Source organism: Carcharodon carcharias, assembly GCF_017639515.1.
Source record: "Carcharodon carcharias isolate sCarCar2 chromosome 29 unlocalized genomic scaffold, sCarCar2.pri SUPER_29_unloc_24, whole genome shotgun sequence".
Classification (NCBI taxonomy): domain Eukaryota; kingdom Metazoa; phylum Chordata; class Chondrichthyes; order Lamniformes; family Lamnidae; genus Carcharodon; species Carcharodon carcharias.
The window spans coordinates 98,519-120,000 of record NW_024470670.1 but is presented as its reverse complement, the minus strand read 5'-3'; the positions used below and the strand labels follow the sequence as shown (position 1 = coordinate 120,000).

Here is a 21,482-nt window from a genome sequence, read left to right as displayed (position 1 = left end):
AGGTTGGTGGACAGGCTTTGGGGAGTCAGGAGGTGAGTTACTCACCACAGGATTCCCAGCCTCTGGCCTGCTCTTGTAGTCACAGTGTTTATATGGCTAGACCAGTTCAGTTTCTGGTCAATGTTAATTCGCAGAGTGTTGATAGTGGGGGATTCAGCAATGGTGATGCCATTGGACGTTAAGGGGAGATGGATATATTCTCTCTGGTTGGAGATGGTCAGTGCCTGGCACTTGTGTGGCATGAATGTTACTTGCCACTTGTCAGGCCAAGCCTGGATATTGTCCAGGTCTTGCTGCATTTGGACATGGACTGCTTCAGTATCTGATGAGTCATGAATGATGTTGAACGTTGTGCAATCATCAGCGAACATCCATAATTCTGACCATCTGATAGAATGAATGTCATTGATGAAACAGCTGAAGATGGTTGGGCCTAGGACACTACACTGAGCAACTCCTGCAGTGATGTCCTGGAACTGAGATGACTGACCTCCAACAACCACAACCACCTTCCTTTGTACTTGGTATGAATCCAACGAGTGGAGAGTTTTCCCTGTGACATGACATGGCAGATGATGTGTTCTTGGTGCTCCAAATCCACAAGGGAAAATTGGTCACGCTATCACAATAGTTTTGCAATTTGTATTTATTACAAGATGCGTGCACTGAATTCAGGAGTAATGAGTTGACCACAACCTTTAGAGATTTTAAAAATTCGATTAAGATATTTATTAACAAAATAAAAGATTTCAAGCACAGACATAATACCACAGTTAGTTGCAGCTAAAATAAATTCTAAAATTCCTAATTAACCTGACTCCCAGTTACAGAGCCTGTTTAAGGCAACAGTCCAAAATAAGATTTTAGCTTAAAAACAAAACCAGCGAGTTAACACAGCACACACTTGACAGTGGAATTCTAAACGGATTTCTCCAACTTTATTTACTGAACATAACAGTCTTATGCAGAAATGCCTGGAGACTTCTTCAAGCCTGTTTCACACACTCCTGTTAGATCTTACATGGCCCCCAACATAGCCTTTCATTCTCCTTTATAAATGTTTCTCTCTCTTTGATGTGTAAATTCTTTGGAACTGTACCTTTCCCATAATATAAACTTTCATGTTGCCAATATTGTCAATGACGTTTGGGTAAAATTAAAAAAAAAAACTCCTTAGCTTTGCTTATTGGGCTTGTCCTAAACAGACCAACATCCCTTTGAAATCTAAACAACCCCTTCACACCTTACATACTAAGGCAGCCTTCATGTTCACTCATTAGCATTTCAAGTACATTTCTACATCTAGCTTCTTTTGATAATGTCAAGCTTGCAGTCTACCTGACTCCAGATAAAATTAAACCACACAGACAGACCCATCTACACTCACACCCAGAAACCTAGTTTGCAACAAACCAGGAAAATATTATGCAAATTATTATACTTTTGTACCACCCCTGATTCCCATTGACTCCAGTTTTGCTCGGGATCCTAGATGCCACACTCGGTCAAATGATGCCTTAATGCTGAGGGCAGTCACTCTCACCTCACCTTGTATTAACAGATGTAAAATTATGCATAATTCATAAGCTTCTCACAATCTTTTACAGCATGGAGTAAGGTACAGCATTCAGAAAGCTCACTCAGAACCAATCAAAAAAGTTGAGCAACATCATATTTCTGTTCATTACTATTTGGCCATGTTGGCTGCACACACCCCACAGCCCTGCTCCCTGTTTCACACTCAGTTTTTCTGGAACCTGATCTGTGCATATTCTGCTTCCTCGCTCCTGTGCACAGTCCTGTCACCGCTGGGCAGCTTTGAAAAGTTGATGTTGGCGTAGAGAAGCTCGTCTGGTTTGTAGGGGTTCCCATGTACAGCATCACCTCCCACTGGACCTTCAGAGAGATCCCAGGTTGCTGGGGTCTCCCTCTCGCTAGTTGTGTCTCTGGTTGTGTCTCAGGGCTCAGTAATCAGCACGTTCTGTTTACCCTACAGAGAAATGGAAACAGAAGACATCATCACATCATTTACTGGCACTGATAGGGTTAAATTAATGTGCAGCCTCATTAGTGTCAGTCATGTCTCAGTGGGTTTAAGCCTTTCTTTCACTCTCTTTGTCTCTCTTTCTCTCTCGCTCTCTCGCTTCCTCTCTCAATTTATAATTTAATCTATCGCTCTCCAACAGTCCAGCACTCCCTCAGTACTGACCCTCTGACAGTGCAGCACTCCCTCACTACTGACCCTCCGACAGTGCAGCACTCCCTCAGTACTGACACTCTGACAGTGCAGCACTCCCTGATTACTGACCTTGCGACAGTCCAGCAATCCCTCAGTACTGACCCACTGACAGTGCAGCACCCCCTCAATGCTGACCCTCCGACAGTCCAGCACTCCCTCAGTACTGACCCTCTGACAGTGCAGCACTCCCTCAGTACTGATATTCCGAACCTCCAGCACACCATCAGTACTGACCATCTGACGGTGCAGCACTCCCTCAGTACTGACCCTCTGCCAGTGCAGCACTCCCTCAGTACTGACCCTCCGACAGTGCAGCACTCCCTCACTACTGACCCTCCAAAAGTGCAGCACCCCCTCAGTACTGACCCTCTGACAGTGCAGCACTCCCTCAGTAATGACCCTCCGACAGTGCAGCACTCCCTCAGTACTGACACTCTGACATTGCAGCACTCCCTCAGTACTGACCTTCCGACACTGCAGCACTCCCTCAGTACTGACCCTCCGATAATGCAGCACTCCCTCAGTACTGACTTTCTGACAGTGCAGCACTCCCTCACTACTGACATCAGGTGCCTTGTCATTATTGTGTTCAGGTTTCTGGTCAAACAGCAAGTGATGGAGGGAGACAGAGGCAGGGAGCGAGAGACAGTGCTGACCACTGAGCCATTGCTGACTTCACAGGGAGATATCTGTGTGTAATGCGGCTGAGAATCTGGTATACGTGTTGTCTACACACTGAGGTTGAAGCTTTGGAGTGAGTGTAAACAGCTCCTGTACCTGGTGCTTTACAGAGAGTGACCTGGGGGTCAATGCAATGTAATTGGTCCCTGAACCTCTCTCCTCCATCGCTGTCTTTCTCCTGCAATAACACAATATCACACTGTGGTTATCATATAGCAGAGAGTCAGTGCAGCACACAGAGCCCACTGTAACCTTACACCAACGACTGGATTGTCTCTAGTTGCAATAAGGGGTATCAGCGTGACATCACTATAATGGAAGTGTGTCATGTGATCCAAACTTAGTTTGACTTTTGCTTTGAGCAGAACACACATTCACAGCTCTGATGCCTCCAAGTTTTATCCGTATGTATAACTGTTCTCGTGCCGAATCTTGATTAACGAGCCCATAACATTCTCACCCAATCCCTGCGAGCGATTTGTGCTTTGTGTCTTGTACAATAAATAAGCCTAAAGTATAATATCATTATAATAACACGCCATATCTTTGACCCCCCTCCACACCTGCTCTTCCCCCCGTAGCCCTTCAAATGTTCCCCCTTCAAATATTTATCCATTTACCCTTTTGAAACTTCTTATTAAATCTGCTTCCACCCCCCTTTCAGGCAGCACCTTCCAGATCACAGCAACTGATTATTATTCATCTGGATAACGGGCAATGAAAAACACTCTCTGGATCATAAGGGACAAAAAGACCAGTTACGGAGAGACATCTGGCACTTAACACAAGGGAAACAATCACCGACTTCAGGAAAGAACATTGAAGCAAATATTTATCCAGGAGTAATCGTGCAGAGTGAGGAATCTCTGGGTCTCGTGATCGTTTACCTGGATACAGGACAATGAAAGGTTCTCTCCGGATCACAGTGGACACAGGGATCACTTACGGAGAGGGACCTGGTGCTGATCCCAAGGGAAAGAATCACCGACTTAAGAAAAGAACATTGAAGCAAGTGTTTATATTAAAATCAAGTTAAATCTTCACACTTACTTTCTCACGCAGATGAAGATTAAGATTCCAGCCAGGAAAACACTCAACATGATCCCAGCCGTGAGCAATCCTACTGTCCATTTACTTGAGTCTCTACCTGTAAAAACAGCCATTAATTACTGCACTACAGGTTTAGAATGATGCTGCGATGTATCTCGAGAAGCAATAACTCACTCAATGTTTAAATACTCATTCTCGGGCAATGCTGACATTTATTTTCCATCCCTAGTTTCCCCTTGAGATGGTGGTGGCGTGTCTTCCTCCTGAACCACTGGTTTGACCCAAACTGGGAGACCAGTTCAGAGGGCAGGTAAGAGTTAACCATGTTGGTGGCTGAGACTGGAGTCACATCCACATCGAGACATGCTTCCCTCCCTAAAGGGTATGTAGTCTCTACACATGTAACAACCAACCTCACTGAAATAATCGACTATCAGGTCATTATCACACGGTGGTCTGCGGGATCTTGCTGTGCACAAATCAGTACCTGTGTTTCCTACATTACAACAGTGAGCTCACTTCGATAATGCTTCATTGGCTGTTGAATGTATAGTAATTTCTAAGCAATTTATGAATACAAGTGTTGCATTTCAAAGTAATCCATGTAACATTTATATATAATATTTATCAATTAAAGAATGAGAAGTTCAGCGATTAAAAGGGTTGTTCAGGACAGTTAGAGAGAGAAAGGTCGTCAAGTACGGAGATTGGAAACGAAGACCTGACAGCCTTGTCCTGACAACCATTGAAGGAGAAACTGAGAGCAAAAACAGAAAGGGAGAGGAAAGATTGGATGTGTGGATAACGTGGACTGAGCGAGGATTGAAGAAAACTGGATTAAAAACAACACGATCCCAATGGTTCCACGGAGACCACGGTGACAACAAACAAACAAATGTATCTCCACACTCACGTTCCACAGTGATGGTTATGAACCCCTCCACTGCTCCATGTTCATTCTCTGCCACACACTGATAGTCTCCAGTGTCCCTGGATGTAATGTGAGGAATCACCAACCACAGCTTATTGTTGGAAATTGTTCTGTTCATTGGGACATTAAGATGTTGCCACGTCAGGTTAGAAGCTGGGAAGCTCTCGACAGAGCAGATTATCACTGTAGAATTCCCCTCAATTATATTGATCGATGAAGCATTAATCATATCAAGCGAAGTAAATGAGAGATTCTGTGGAGCATCTAAGAACAAATCAAGTGTTTAATGTGAGCAAGCACAGTTTACAGCAAGACTCCATGCATCATCTCTCTGTATCTGATTTCTGTATGCATTTCCAGGTACCTTCCCTCCATATAACTTCCGCTGTCAAATTTATAATGGGCACTGCCTATGTAAACAGTCAAACTGCAGTTACATTCTCCCACCAGTAGAGGTGCTGTCCACCTAGAATGAAAGGAACTTCCTTTCACATCCTCAGGATGTCCCCAAGGGCTTGACGGGCAATGATTGTATTTGATCGATGGAGCTCTGAGGGGTAAATCTACAAGTCTCTGTGCAGGAGGTTGTTCATCCTATTCAGGGTCTTGCTGATCTGGAGTTTAACTTCCTCCAACACAGTATCGAAGCTGATACCGAGACTCGAGTGCAGCACTGAGAGAGGACAGGGAACTCACACATGTGCATGTGTTTGTGTGTTTGTGTTTCTGCACAAGTGAGTATGTTTGTGTGTGTGTGTGTGTGTGTGTTTGCGCATGTGTGCCTGTGCCTGTTTGTATACATCTGTGCATGAGTGAGTGTGTGTGCATGTGTATGTCTATGTGTGTGCACATGTGAGTATGTGTGTGAGTTGAGTGTGTGTTTATTTCTGTGTATGTGTTTGAACGTGTACCACTGTGTGTGTAAGTGTGCGTGTATGTGTCTACACATGAGTGTGTTTGTGTGTGTGTGTGAGTTTGTGTGTGTGAGTGATGTTGAAGTTTGCATTAACTCACGTTCCACATGTCAGAAGAATTATTATCACTTTTATCACAGATGTCTGTGTGTGAGCAAGCAAGCAGCAGTGTGAATCTGTGTATGTATGCTTCTGTGTGTGAGCATGCAGGTGTGCACATGTGGGGTTGTACAGGAATGCTTGTTTGTGGGCACGTGTATGTGTGTGCGCGCGTGTTGTGTGCACATGTTGTGTGTTTATGTTTGTGTGAGTGATGTTGAAATCTGTGTACACTCACATTCCACAGTGATGGTTATGAACCCTCCACTGCTCCATGTTCATTCTCTGCCACACACTGATAGTCTCCAGTGTCCCTGGATGTAACGTGAGGAATCACCAACCACAGCTCATTGTTGGAACTTGTTCTGTTCATTGGGACATTAAGATGTTGCCACGTCAGTTTAGAAGCTGGGAAGCTCTCGACAGAGCAGATTATCACTGCATAATTCCCCTCAATTATATTGATCGATGAACCGTTAATCATATCACGAGAAGTGAGTGAGAGATTCCGTGGTGCATCTAAAAACATATAAAGATTTTAATGTGAGCAAACATAGTGCACAGCAAGACTCAATGCATCATCTCTCTGTATCTGATGTCTGAATGCATTTTCAGGTAACCTCCCTCAAGATAAGGTCTTATGCCACTTTTATAATGGACACTGTCTATGTAAACTGTCACACTGCAGTTGCATTCTCCCACCAGTAGAGGTGTTGTCCATCTAGAATGAAAAAATCTTGCTTTCACATCCTCAGGATTTCGCCAAGGGCTTGACAGGCAATGATTTCTATTTGATCGATGGAGCACCGAGGCGTAAATCTACAATTCTCTGTTCAGGAGGTTTCTCATCCAACTCAGGATCTTGTTGATCTGGAGTTTACCTTCCTTCAACACAGAATCGGAGCTGATACCGAGACTCGAGTGCACCCTGAGAGAGGAGGGGGAACTCACATTTGTGTATGTGTGTGAGTGTGTGTGTGTTTGTGTTTGTGCACAAGTGAGTGTGCTTGTGTGTGTATGCACACATGTATCTGCGTGTGCACATGCGTGTGTGTCTGTGTATCTACGTCTGTCCATGAGTGAGTGAATGTGCATGTGTGTGTCTATGTGTGGTCATGAATGTGTGTGTGTGTGTGTGAGTTACGTCTTTATATTCCTCTGTATGTGTTTGCACGTGTATGACTGTGTGTGTATAAGTGTGCATTTGTGTGCCTACATGTGTGTGTGTGTGTGTGTGTGTGTGTGTGTGTGTGTGTGTGTGAGTGATGTTGAAGTTTGCAGTAACTCATGTTCCACAGTGATGGTTATGAACCCCTCCACTGCTCCATGTTCATTCTCTGCCACACATTGATAGTCTCCAGTGTCCCTGGATGTAACGTGAGGAATTACCAACCACAGCTCATTGTTGGAACTTGTTCTGTTCATTGGGACATTAAGATGTCGCCACGTCAGGTTAGAAGCTGGGAAGCTCTCGACAGAGCAGATTATCACTGCAGAATTCCCCTCAATTATATTGATCCATGAAGCATTAATAATATCAAGAGAAGTAATTGTGAGATTCTGTGGTGCATCTAAATACAAAAAAAGGTTTCATTGTGAGCATACACAGTGCACAGCAAGACTCAATGCTTCATCGCTCTCTATTTGGTGTCTATGTGCATTTAAAGGTTTCTTTCCTGTTTTAAGTTCCTATGTCAACTTTTATAATGGTCACTGCCGGCGTTTTTCTTTTTGTACATTCATGGGAAGTGGCTGTATCTATCTAGACCAGCATTTATTACCCATCCCTAATTGCCTTTGAGGAGGTGGTGGTGAGTTTTTCACCCCCACAGAATTCCCAGCCTCTGACCTGCTCCTGTAGCCACAGTATTTATGGCCGGTCCAGTTAGGTGTTTGGTTAATATCCCCCAGGATGTTGATCATGGGGGATTCAATGATGGTAAACTCACTGAACATCAAGGGGAGATGGTTAGATTCACTCTTGTTGGACATGATCACTGCCTGGTACTGGTGATGCATTAATTGTCATTTCTCAGCCCAAGCTGAGTGTTGTTCAGCTCTTGCTGCACGTGGATATGTAAACTGTCACGCTGTAATTACAGCCTTCTACCAGAGGAGACACTGTCAGGCTAGAAGAAAAGAAAATGTCTTTCACATCATCAGGATGTTTACAGGGATTTGACAGCGGAGGAATTGCTTTAGAATAATGGGCTATTGAGTGATAAACCTACAATTCTCTGTGCAGGCGGCTGCTCATCCAATACAGGGTCTTGTTCAGCTGATGTCATCATTGTATCCGAGCAGAATCTGGAACAACACTCCAGTGCAGCACAGGGAGAACAGACAACTCACACATGTCTGTGTGTGTGTGAGCAAGCACACGTGTGATTCTTCATGTTTCCTTCTGTGTGTGAGCATGCAGGCGTACACACCTGTGCACATGTGGGATTGCACATGAATGCTTGTTTGTGTGCACGTGTGTGTGTATGTGTGGGTGTGTGTGTGCGTGTGTGAGAGTAATGTTGAAGTTTGTGTTAACTCACATTCCACAGTGATGGTTATGAACCTCTCCACTGCTCCATGTTCATTCTCTGCCACACACTGATAGTCTCCAGTGTCCCTGGATGTAACGTGAGGAATCACCAACCACAGCTTATTATTGGAACTTGTTCTGTTCATTGGGACATTAAGATGTCGCCACGTCAGGTTAGAAGCTGGGGAACTCTTGACAGAGCAGATTATCACTGCAGAATTCCCCTCAATTATATTGATCGATGAAGCGTTAATCATATGAAGCGAAGTAAATGACAGATCCTGTGGTGCATCTAAAAACAAATCAAGTGTTTAATGTGAGCAAGCACAGTTTACAGCTAGACTCCATGCATCATCTCTCTGTATCTGATTTCTGTATGCATTTCCAGGTACCTTCCCTCCATATAACTTCCACTGTCAAATTTATAATGGGCACTGCCTATGTAAACAGTCAAACTACAGTTACATTCTCCCACCAGTAGAGGCGCTGTCCACCTAGAATGAAAGGAACTTCCTTTCACAGCCTCAGGATTTTGCCAAGTGATTTACGGGCAATGAATTGTACTTGATTGATGGAGCACTGAGGGGTAAATCTACAATTTTCTGTTCAGGAGTTTGCTCATCCAATTCAGGGTCTTATTGATCTGGAGTTTTCCTTCCTTCAACACAGAATCGGAGCTGATACCGAGACTCGAGTGCAGCACTGAGAGAGGACAGGGAACTCACACGTGTGTATGGGTGTGAGTTTGTGTTTCTGCACATGTGAGTGTGCTTGTGTGTGTATGCACGCATGTGTCTGTGTGTGCGTGTGTGTATGTGTTTTGCATATGTTTGTGTGTCTTTGTGTATACGTCTGTGCATGAGTGAACGTGAGTGCATGTGTATGTCTATATGTGTGCATGTGTGAGTGTGTGTGTGTGAGTTGAGTGTATGTGTGTTTCTGTGTATGTTTTTGCACGTGTATGACTGTGTTTATAAATGTGCATGTATGTGTCTACACATGAGTGTGTGTGTGTGTGTGTGCGTGTGTGTGTGATGTTGAAGTTTGCAGTAACTCACGTTCCACAGTGATGGTTATGAACCCCTCCACTGCTCCATGTTCATTCTCTGCCACACACTGATAGTCTCCAGTGTCCCTGGATGTAACGTGAGGAATCACCAACCACAGCTCATTGTTGGAACTTGTTCTGTTCATTGGGACATTAAGATGTCGCCACGTCAGGTTAGAAGCTGGGAAGCTCTCGGCAGAGCAGATTATCACTGCAGAATTCCCCCCAATCATATTGATCGATGAAGCATTAATCATATCAAGAGAATTAATTGAGAGATTCCGTGGTGCATCTAAATATATAGAAAGATTTTAACGTGAGCAACATAGTGCACAAGACTCCATGTATCATCTCTCTGTATCTGATGTCTGAATGTATTTCCAGGTAACTTCCCTCAGGATAAGGTCTTATGGCACATTTATAATTGACACTGCATATGTAAACTGTCACACTGCAATTGCATTCTCCCACCAGTAGAGGTGTTGTCCATCTAGAATGAAAGAAGCTGGCTTAACATCCTCAGGATTTTGCAAAGGGCTTGACAGGCAATGATTTCTATTTGATCGATGGAGCACTGAGGCGTAAATCTACAATTCTCTGTTCAGGAGGTTGCTCATCCAATTCAGGGTCTTGTTTGTCTGGAGTTTACCTTCCTTCAACACAGAATCGGAACTCATACTGAGACTCCAGTGCAGCCCTGAGAGAGGAGAGGGAACTCACGCGTGTGTATGTGTGTGTTTGTGTTTCTGCACAAGTGAGTGTGTTTGTGTGTGTATGCACATGTGTGTCTGTGTATGCACTTGCGCGTGTGTCTGTGTGTCTACATCTGTCCTTGAGTGAGAGTATGTGCATGTGTGTTTATATGTGTGAGCATGAATGTGTGTGTGTGTTTGAGATGGGTGTGTATTTTCCTGTGTATGTGTTTGTACGTGTATGACTGTGTGTGTATAATTATGCATGTGTGTGCCTACAGGTGTCTGTGTGTGTGTGTGAGTGTGTGTGTGTGTGTGTGTGTGTGTGTGTGTGTGTGAGTGATGTTGAAGTTTGCAGTAACTCACGTTCCACAGTGATGGTTATGAACCCCTCCACTGCTCCATGTTCATTCTCTGCCACACACTGATAGTCTCCAGTGTCCCTGGATGTAACATGAGGAATCACCAACCACAGCTCATTGTTGGAACTTGTTCTGTTCATTGGGACATTAAGGTGTCGCCACGTCAGGTTAGAAGCTGGGAAGCTCTTGACAGAGCAGATTATCACTGCAGAATTCCCCTCAATTATATTGATCGATGAAGCGTTAATCATATCAAGAGAAGTAATTGATAGGTTCCGTGGTGCATCTAAATACAAATAAAGGTTTCATTGTGAGCAAGCACAGTGCACAGCAAGACTCCATGAAACATCTCTCTCTGTTTGGTGTCTATGTGCATTTCAAGAGTTCTTTCCTGTTTTAAGTTCCTATGTCAACTTTTATAATGGTCACTGCCAGCATTTTTCTTTTTGTACATTCATGGGAAGTGGCTGTATCTATCTAGTCCTGCATTTATTATCCATCCTTAATTGCCCTTGAGGAGGTGGTGGTAAGTTTTTCACCTCCAGAGGATTCCCAGCCTCTGACCTGCTCCTGTAAGCACAGTATTTATGGCCTGTCCAGTTAGTTTTTTGGTCAACATCCCCCAGGATGTTGATCGTGGGGGATTCAGCGATGGTAAAGTGATTGAATATCAAGGGGAAATGGTTAGATTCTTTCTTGTCGGAGATGTTCACAGCCTGGTGCTTGTGTGGTGTGAACGTTACTTGTCATTTCTCAACCCAAGCTGAGTATTGTTCAGCTCTTGCTGCATGTGGATATGTAAACTGTCACGTTGTAATTACAGCCTTCTACCAGAGGAGACACTGTTGGGCTAGAAGAAAAGAAAATGCCTTTCTCATGATCCGGATGTTCACAGGGATTTGACAGTTGAGGAATTGCTTTAGAATAATGGGGTATTGAGTGATAAACCTACAATTCTCTGTGCAGGGGGCTGCTCATCCAATACAGGGTCTTGTTCAGCTGATGTCGTCAGTGTTTCAGAGCAGTATCTGGATCAACACTCCAGTGCAGGACAGGGAGAACAGACAACTCACACATGTCTGTGTGTGTGTGAGCAAGCACACGTGTGGTTCTGTGTATGTTTCCTTCTGTGTGTGAGCATACAGGCGTACACACCTGTGCACATGTGGGATTGCACATGAATGCTTGTTGTTGTACACGTGTGTCTACACAAGTGTTTGTGTGTGTGTGTTTGTGTGTCTGTGTGTGTGAGTCTGTGTGTGTGTGTGTGTGTGTGTGTGTGAGTGATGTTGAAGTTTGCATTAACTCACATTCCACAGTGATGGTTATGAACTCCTCCACTGCTCCATGTTCATTCTCTGCCACACACTGATAGTCTCCAGTGTCCCTGGATGTAACGTGAGGAATCACCAAACACAGCTCATTGTTGGAACTTGTTCTGTTCATTGGGACATTAAGATGTCGCCACGTCAGGTTAGAAGCTGGGAAGCTCTCGGCAGAGCAGATTATCACTGCAGAATTCCCCTCAATTATATTGATCGTTGAAGCATTAATCATATCAAGAGAAGTAATTGAGAGATTCTGTGGTGCATCTAAAAACATATAAAGAGTTTAATGTAAGCAAGCACAGTGCACAGCAAGACTCCATGCATCATGTCTCTGTATCTGATGTCTGAATGCATTTCCAGGTACCTTCCCTCAGGATAACAACTTATTTCACATTTACAATGGGCACTGCCTATGTAAACTGTCACACTGCAGTTACATTCTCCCACCAGTGGAGGTATCCATCTAGAATGCAGGAAACTCCCTTTCAGATCCTCAGGATGTCGCCAAAGGCTTCAAAGGCAATGAATTGTATTTGATCGATGGAGCACTGAGGGGTAAATATACAATTCACTGTTCAGGATGTTGCTCCATCCAGTTCAGTGTCTTGATGATCTGGAGTTTACCTTCCTTCAACACAGAATCGGAGCTGATATCGAGACTCCAGTGTAGCACTGAGAGAGGAGAGGGAACCCATACGTTTTTGTGTCTGTATGTGTGTGTTGGCTTGTGTGTGTGCATGTTTTTGCACAACAAGGATCTGTGTGTGCGCAAGCACGCACGTGTGTTTGTGTTTGTGTGCATGTGTGTCTGTCTGTGCATGTGTGTGTATGTGTGTGTTTGTGTGTTTGTGTGTGTGAGTGTGTGTGTGAGTGTGTGTGTATTTGTGTGTGTGTGAGTGTGTGTGTGAAATGCTGTAGTTTGTGTACACTCACATTCCACAGTGATGGTTATGAACCCCTCCACTGCTCCATGTTCATTCTCTGCCGCACACTGATAGTCTCCAGTATCCCTGGACGTAACATGAGGAATCACCAACCACAGCTCATTGTTGGAACTTGTTCTGTTCATTGGGACATTAAGATGTCGCCACGTCAGGTTAGAAGCTGGGAAGCTCTCGACAGAGCAGATTATCACTGCTGAATTCCCCTCAATTATATTGATCGATGAAGCATTAATCACATCAAGAGAATTAATTGAGAGATTCTGTGGTGCATCTAAAAACAAATAAACATCAATTAACTTACACTGACTGTGAAGCACTTTGAAAGACACTGAGAATGTGAAAGGTGTGATATCAATGCAGGTTCTTTCACCACAAAGCCAATAATCCAGGCAGAGACTTCAGTTCAGTACTGAGGGAGTGCAGCACTGTCAGAGGGTCAGTACTGAGGGAGTGCTGCACTGTTAGTGGGTCAGTACTGAGGGAGTGCTGCACTGTCAGATGGTCAGTACAGAGGGGGTGCTGCACTGTCGGAGGGGCAGAACTGAGGGGGTGCTGCACTCTCAGAGGGTCAGTACTGAGGTGATGCTGTACTGTTGATGATTCAGTACTGAGGGGGTGCTGCACTGTCGAAGGGTCAGTACAGAGGGAGTGCTGCACTGACATAGGGTCAGTACTGAGGGAGTGCTGCAGAGTTGGAGAGTCAGTATTCAGGGACTGCTGCAGTGTAAGACTATTGATTTGTTGTTGAACACAATGCATTTGTGGGATCTTGAAGTGCACTATGTAGAGCATTCTAGCTAATGTAGAATGAAGAGTGTCCGTTCTTACCTTGCACAGATAGTACGAAGGTCCGCTCCGATGAAACAGATGGATATCTCACTCTGCAGCTGAGAGTGTGTCCGTGGTGTTTGAGTGATGGGATCAGGGTCAGAACAGAAGTATAGGTCAGAGTGACACCATGCTGAGTTACAGTGTTTGAGACTGATCCACGTACGTCAGTGGGAGTGTCCCAGGTTAAGACAGGTGCTGCTGTTCCATTGCACGTTGTGTTGAAGGTGCAGCTTACATCCACAAGCTTTCCTACAATAATTTCAGCAGTGAATATCGTGGGTTTATCTGTGAAATCTAACAGAGAATGGATCCTTTTAGAGAACTATAACGTGAAGCATTAGTTCAAATAGAAACCACAGTCCCACAAGAGAAAGCACTTTTACAAGGATGATATCAGAACTGAATTGTTTTAACGATCCTGATAGACTGTTAGACACGATTAGAGAGTGGAATACATTTAATCATTGATGTTAAAGTGAGTATTAAAGGTTGCTTTAGGACTGATCTGGAAGCTATCACCAGGTTATTGAGAATCAGACAGTGTGTTATAATAAGCTGTGTTTTGTGTTAATATGTAAACGTCACAGTTTGTGTTATTTCCCATTGAGTGTTGAACGTGAATTGTTGAGTAATTATAACACAGCACTTACCAGAAACGTGAATCGGGGTTACAGGGTAATAGTTATGGCTCGGACCATTGTCAAATTCTATCCTGAAAAAATAAGGTCCTGCATCTTCCCGTCTGATGTTGTTTATAATCAGGGAACAGTCGCCATCTTTCAGGTCTCCAGACAGCCGGCTCCGATGGTGGAACCGTGGTAATTCGTGACTGTGATCCTTGGAGTGAAAGGCAATGAGAGCCCAGGGAATCTGTTTCTCGTTATTAAACCAGACTCCACCTCGTGGTTGGTTTTCCAGACACGATGGATAACTGTAATGACATGGAATCTGTACACACGAACTTTCCTGCACTGTCACCTCTCAAGGAGTGTCACCTTTCCACTCTTGTGAGGGTTCAGCTGGGGAGAGAAATCTCAATATTTAACTCTGGATGGTTTGTGGATCCACTGAACCCGATATTTACAGATGAGGCTGAATTGGGGGGATGGTCAATACTGAGGAGAACTGCAACAAATTACAGGAAGATATACATTCTGATGAAGAGTCATGCAGACTTGAAACATTAACTCTGTCTTCCTCTCCACAGATGCTGTCAGACCTGCTGAGTTTTTCCAGCAATTTTTGTTTTAGTTACAGATTTCCAGCATCTGCAGAATTTTGCTTTTACATTACAGGAAGATATTAATAAACTTGCAGAATGGGCAGGTCATTGACAAATGACTTTCTACGTTAATAAATTTGAGGCATTACATTTTGTTCAGGAGAATGAGGAGCTTGAATATTACCTCAAAAATAAGAATCTAATTGGGGTAGAGGAACAACATGATCTGGGGCAGAAATACAGGAATCAGTAAACGTGGGGACAAAGGTTAACAAGGTGATTAAACAAACAAACTAAACACTCGAGATTATTTCTCCAGGGATTGAATTGAAAAGTAGAGAAGTGATGTGAAACTTGTCCTGAACCTCGGTCTGACTGCACCTGGAGTCACGTGTGCAGTTCTGGTCCCCATATTATAAAAAGGATGTGCAGACACTGGAGAGGGTGGTAAAAAGCTTCACAGGAATGACCTCAGCAATGTGAGGCTTTACCTATCAGGAGAGGATGTAGAGGATGGGTCTCTTTTCTCTTGAACAGGGAAGGGTGAGGGGTGACTTCATTTGACCTTTGAAGTAAAGAAAGATTTTGATCGAGTAGACATGGAGAGAGTGTTTCCACTCCTCACAATGAACAAAACCAGAGGCTGACAATATAAGATCGTCACTAATAAATCCAATGGGGAATTCAGGAGAAACTTCTTTACCCAGAGAGTGGGGAGAATGTGTGCTTCAAGAATCACTTCATTGGCTGTGAATCAGTTTAGGATTGTCCTGAGGTGGTGAAAGATGCTACAGAAATGCGAGACTTGCTTTTGTATTTTGAAAGCAGGTTTCCAAGGATGAGATGGGAACTGAGAGGTTACAACAATCAGCAGCAACTTTCCTATTTTCAAACTTGGTGGGGAATGTGTCACTGAGTTGAATACACTTTCACTCCCAGACCCTTGAATTGCCAACACTGGGGTGTGGGTGATGGAGCAGCCCACAGCTCAAGGAACCCTGGCTCATCATTCTCTCAGAGACCTGAGTCACTGATCCCATTGCTCTCTGTGGGAGCTTCCTGTGCACAAACTCACTGCCCTTAGAGAGTGACTATACTTCAAGAATTTCTTCATTGTCTGTGAAGTGATTTGGTACGTGCTGAGGTGGTGAATAGGGGGTTACAGGAATGCAAGTCTTTACTTTGTCGATTTGTCAGACTTTTAAACAGGATTAGTGATATCGTTGGGAGTGGATAACCTGATAACATTGATGGACACAGTCAATACATTTAATCATTGATATTAAAGTGAATATTAGAGGTTGCTTTCGGACTGAGCTGGAAGCTATTACCAGGTTATTGAGAATCAGACAGTGTGTTATAATAAGCTGTGTTTTGTGTTAATATGTAAACGTCACAGTTTGTGTTATTTCCCACTGAGTGTTGAATGTGAATTGATGAGTAATTATAACACAGCACTTACCAGAAACGTGAAGCTGGGTTACAGGATAGTAGCTGTAACTATTTCTGTTGTCAAATTCTATTCTGAAATAATAAGGTCCTGCATCTTCCCGTCTGATGTTGTTTATAATCAGGGAACAGTCGCCATCTTTCAGGTCTCCAGACAGCCGGGTCCGATGGTGGAACCGTGGTAACTCGTGACTGTGATCCTGGGAGTGAAAGGCTGTAGACGATGATCCCCATTCCTCATTATTAAACCAGACTCCACCTCGTGGTTGGTTTTCCAAATGTGATGGATAACTGTAATGACACGGAATCTGTACACACGAACTTTCATGTGCTGTCACCTCTCGTGGAGTGTCACCTTTCCACTCTTGTGACAGTCCAACTGGGGAGAGAAATATCAATATTTAACTCTGGATGTTTTTTCGATCCACTAGACTCGATATCCACCACCTCCATCACTAGGGCACAGTGGCTGCAGTGTGGACCATCTACAGGTCACACAAGTAACTCCCCAAGATTTCACAATGGATGGAAGAGAATCCTGGACACAGGAGTGGACAAGTTCATTCTGCATTGGCTCATGGTCCTCAGGACTCTGTTTAGCTTTTTTTCAAATTATTCATTCATGGCCTCTAGTTATTCTCCTGCCCACAAGTGGGAACATTCTCTCTCTACCCAGTCAATCAAAACCTTTCATCTAAACCTAGTGGTGCTTGAGTATATAGTCGGGAATCCAGGGCAATGGAGCCTCAGGAGAAGAGATGGAAACCCTGTGAGGTGGAACGACACTGAGGCCATCCGAGTTGAAGCGACTTTTGGAGAGAATTCCAAGGCAAGATCTTCGAAGTTGAAGACTGGAATCCCTCATGCAAGAAACAGAGTTTCAGTGAGATTGGATGACTAACAGTGTTCACTGATGTCCGGGTGGGTTGTTGTGAAATCCATGGGCTCTATCTTGGTCGCGTTTAATGAGTAGTGTAGCTGTGAGACCACAGTTTGCCTGTTAATTCACATGAGCTCATATTTATCCAGAATGTGAGAGTATAAGGTGGATATTGTGAATTATTTTATTTTTCTGACCTGGTGCAGTAAAGTTTATTTTTGTTTGTTTAAAAGCCATGGAATCTTGTGGCTTTATTCTCTTCGCAAGCGACTTAAATCTCAAACCTTGTCTACTTGAAACAAAATATTATATGTTCCTAACTGTAAATTACCAAAAAAAATTGCGTGTCTGTCCCTCCATCAGCAACTCTTCAGAATCCTGCTGAAGTCATGGATATTTCAGAAGGACACGAAACAAGAGGTATCTGGTAGCAGCATTTCATGTGGGGCTCAGTTCAGTTTGAACAAATAAACAGCATCATCTTTGAAAGTCATGAACCCAACACAGCGGCACCTCCGACACATGCAGAGCTCAGGCTAGAGGTGCTTTGTTAGTGTGTTTCACAGTCTCTGCTGGAGTAGGGTCAGTGCTGAGAGGGTCTGCTCAAGGATCATAACAACCTGCACTTGCACCTTCCAAGTAATAAGATTTTTAAAATTTATTCATTCATGGGGTGTGGGCGTCGCTGCCAAGGCCAGCATTTGCTGCCCATCCCTAATGTCCCTTGACATAAACTCTGTAGCAGAGTAGACACAATCATGATAACTCAGGATATTTGACATCTATCCACATGGGCAGCTTTGGCTTCTTTCTCTCTTTCAGTTATCTTACTCCCTTATTGAAGTTTCTAGTATGGTGAGAGCTGGATGGTTTGCTCGGACATTTCAGAGGAACCACGTTGCTATGAGTCTGGAGTCACATGTAGGCCAGACCAGATATAGACAGCAGATTTCCTTCCCTAAAGGCCATTAGTGAACCAGATGGGTGTGTATGACAATCAATGATAGTTTCATGGTCTCCATTACTGAGACTAACTCCCATTAGTGTAAACAGAGTGAACAGATTTCCACTTATCCCACCTTTCCCATTCTCTCCAGTATTTTACACATTATTGCTCGATAATTTGATTCTGCCAAGGACCCCTTAGAAAATCATGGACCCCAATTAGACAACCATTGGAATAAGGAATCTCTTTGGATTCTCACTGCCAAAGGAATCTCTTTGGATCCTCATTGTCTGAAGAATCTCTTTGGATCCTCATTGTCTAGGGGATTATTTCTGATCCAAACCCCATATTGTTGTATTGTTGATTCCGATGCAGCATTGTAGACTGACTTGTCCCCAAGCTCAGCACTGACCCTACTCCAGCAGACACTGTGAAACACACTAACAAAGCACCTCTAACCTGAGCTCTGCATGTGTCGGAGGTGCCGCTGTGGTGGGTTCATGACATTCAAAGACGCTGTTGTCATTTTTTTTGTTCAAACTGAACTGGGCCCCACATGAAACGCTGATACCAGAAACCTCTTGTTCCCTGTCCTTCTGAAACATCTGTGATTCAGCAGTATTCTGAAGATTTGCTGACAAGGGTCTTAAATTGTCTGATTGTTGAATGATATAACACAGGAGGAGCTCATTTGACCCATCGTGCATGTGCTGGCTCTTTCCCAATTCCTCTCCAGCACCTTTCGCACATCCCTGCAAATTTCCCTTCAAGTATTTATCCAGTTCCCCTTCTGAAAGTTCCTGTTGAATCTGCTTCCACCGCCCTTTCAGGCAGTGAGTCAATGGTCTCTCTCTGAGCTGCAAAGTGCTCAGATTCTGTGAAATTTAAACTCTGCAGCAGTTCAGAGACACTCGTGATAACTCAGAATATTTGACAGTTTTACACACAGCCAGCTTTACCTTCCTTCTCTCTATCAGTTATCTTGCTCCCTTATTGAAGTATCTAGCATGGTGAGAATGGACAGGAAGTGTGACACTGAACAGCCTGTCTCTTCGAGGAGCTGCTGTATTGTCTTCATGGGCAATTTTGAATACAGGCAGCAAAGAACAAAAATTTCAGGCCATTTCTATCAGAGACCTCGCATTAGGATAGGCTTCATCTGCCAGTATTTATCCCTGCTTCTCTACTCAACCCATCAATCCCCATCGCTCGCTGACCAACATCCGACAGCACCTGAATTTTAAGATTCTGCTCTAGCTGCTACAAACCTGCCTAACCCTGCAAACTCCTCCAGCCCCTACAACCCTGCAAGACCTCTGCTCTCCTCCAATTCTACTGTCAGACAGGGAGTCAGTGTATATCAGTGAGCACAGGGGTGATGGGTGAATGGGACTTGTTGTGAGTTTGTATACTGGATCACTGCTGAATCAGGTCCCTATCAGAGCTCAATAAGAATGATCTTTTACAAAGACTATTAACCATAAATCTGTCCGAGCTGACGATGGTATTACCTTGGAGAAGTGACAGGAGGAAGTAAGATTTCCCGATCATTGTCCACTCTCAGATATTTCCTCGGCTTCTAACTGTGAAGTTCTGAAAGAGAAAGGAGTTAATGAGACTTCACCTCTTGACCGAAGGCTCTCGAGAGATCAGAAATGCTTTTAGACAATATCTTCACAGACAAATTTGATTCTCTGTGGGATGATAGGTGCACTGCAGAGAGTTACAAGGCTTTCAGAAAGTAAAACAATGAAGGACTTGCATTTCTATAGCTGCTTTCACCACCTCAGGACGTCCCAAGCTCATGTCCCTTGAGCTAGAAAGATGTTCTGTATGACAGACCTGAGCCTCACACCCAGATCTCAATAATCAGTAGAAATCTTTCAAAGACATCGATCATTGGAATCTGTCTTTATAAAGTCACAACATCAACAAAGGACAGTGGTGGTCCTGGAAGTGAATTCCAATCGTTCCGTTACTTACCCAGGACCTGTCCGACTGCTCGCCTGGGGAGGAACTGCCCACACGCTCTGCTTGGGCTGAATGACCTCATCCTGTGCTGCTCCCTCTGTGTATTTAATTAGAAAAGGCTGATGTGTCACTGTGAGACAAAATGAGGAAGTTGGAACAAAGTGAGAGAACAGCACTTTGCTGTGCACTGTCAGCAAACCCTGTGTCTGTATAAGAATATAAGAACAGAACAAGTAGGATCAGCTGGACACCCTGACATTTTCATTCCTTATATTCCATCCACTCATTTTTTTATCCACTCACTGAAACTATTTATCTCCCTCTGCAGCCTCTTTGTGTCCTCCTCACAACTTGCTTTCCTGCCCAGCTTATATATTTCCTACCTATCTTCACCTTACAGTCAGAAAATCTGTCTACAGTACAGTCAGTCTCTTCATCCAAGTCACTAATGTAGATTGTGAATAGTTGAGGCCTCAGCACTGATCCCTGTGGCTCTCCACTAGTTACAGTTTACCAAGCTGAAAATCACCCGTTTATCCTGGCTCTCTGTTTACTGTCAGTTAGCCAGTCCTCTATCCATATTAATATATCCCCCCAACACCATCCAATTTCACCCTGTGCAGTATCCTTTGATGTGGCACCTTATCGAATGCCTTTTGGAAATCCAATGTCATGAAGAGATATTTGTGTGTAAAATGTGCTTGGAAATTATTAGTTAAAATAGAATTCTAGTGGTGGTCCATGTAAAGGTGTGTGTCTGGGTGTGTCTTAATTGGATTAAAGCCAGCTGGGCTGGTCTGTGTGCTTTGATGTTTAGTAGTTTTGAGATGTTAATTGGGTGAATTTGAGGTGAACAGTAAAGTGTTCATTTGCAATTGTTGAATAAACCATTCATGACTGGGGGTAAAATCTTGCACCTAGTTAGAAGAATCCAAAAAATGTGTTTTTTCTTGAACTTACTAAAGAAATTGGTGCTATGAAAGGGGGTTTTATTGTTCGAAGAGCTGGAGTTCAGAAGGCCGAGTGATACAATGGAAAATTTACATTCAAAGGGAAAGCTAGCTATATAAAGGAAGGAGTTTGTGTGTGTGAGGCAGGAGCATTTCAGACCTAACCAGCCTGTAGCCTCCAACCAACTTGCAAAGGAACCTGATTCAGAATTCCTAATGTCAAATGTGCTTTACCTGGTGTCTATATTATGTCAATGGTTCATTGTTGCCTTAGTAGAGATTTACGTGGGTTTGGTTAATTTGGGGATTTGTTAAAAAGTTATTATAGTAATTATTTGTAGCCAATGTGTATGTGTTAAATTTGTTGTTAAATTAATAAATGGTTTATTTAGTTTTATATAAAAAAACCCAA

The 21,482-nt window shown here is 43.6% G+C and overlaps 1 protein-coding gene across 1 annotated transcript; it reads right to left on the bottom strand.

Annotated features, from left to right (window-relative positions):
* Positions 1-1,536: 1,536 nt before the first annotated feature.
* LOC121274068 (sialic acid-binding Ig-like lectin 10) lies at positions 1,537-20,143 on the bottom strand. Its single transcript, XM_041181206.1, has 9 exons — positions 19,912-20,143; positions 19,661-19,742; positions 16,337-16,702; positions 13,650-13,937; positions 12,811-13,092; positions 4,884-5,165; positions 3,971-4,067; positions 3,017-3,098; positions 1,537-1,990 (listed from the first exon to the last, which is right to left on the bottom strand). Exons 2-9 carry the CDS (start codon positions 19,698-19,700, stop codon positions 1,958-1,960), a joined length of 1,470 nt encoding a protein of 489 aa, XP_041037140.1. The 5' UTR covers positions 19,701-19,742; positions 19,912-20,143; the 3' UTR covers positions 1,537-1,957.
* Positions 20,144-21,482: the final 1,339 nt, after the last annotated feature.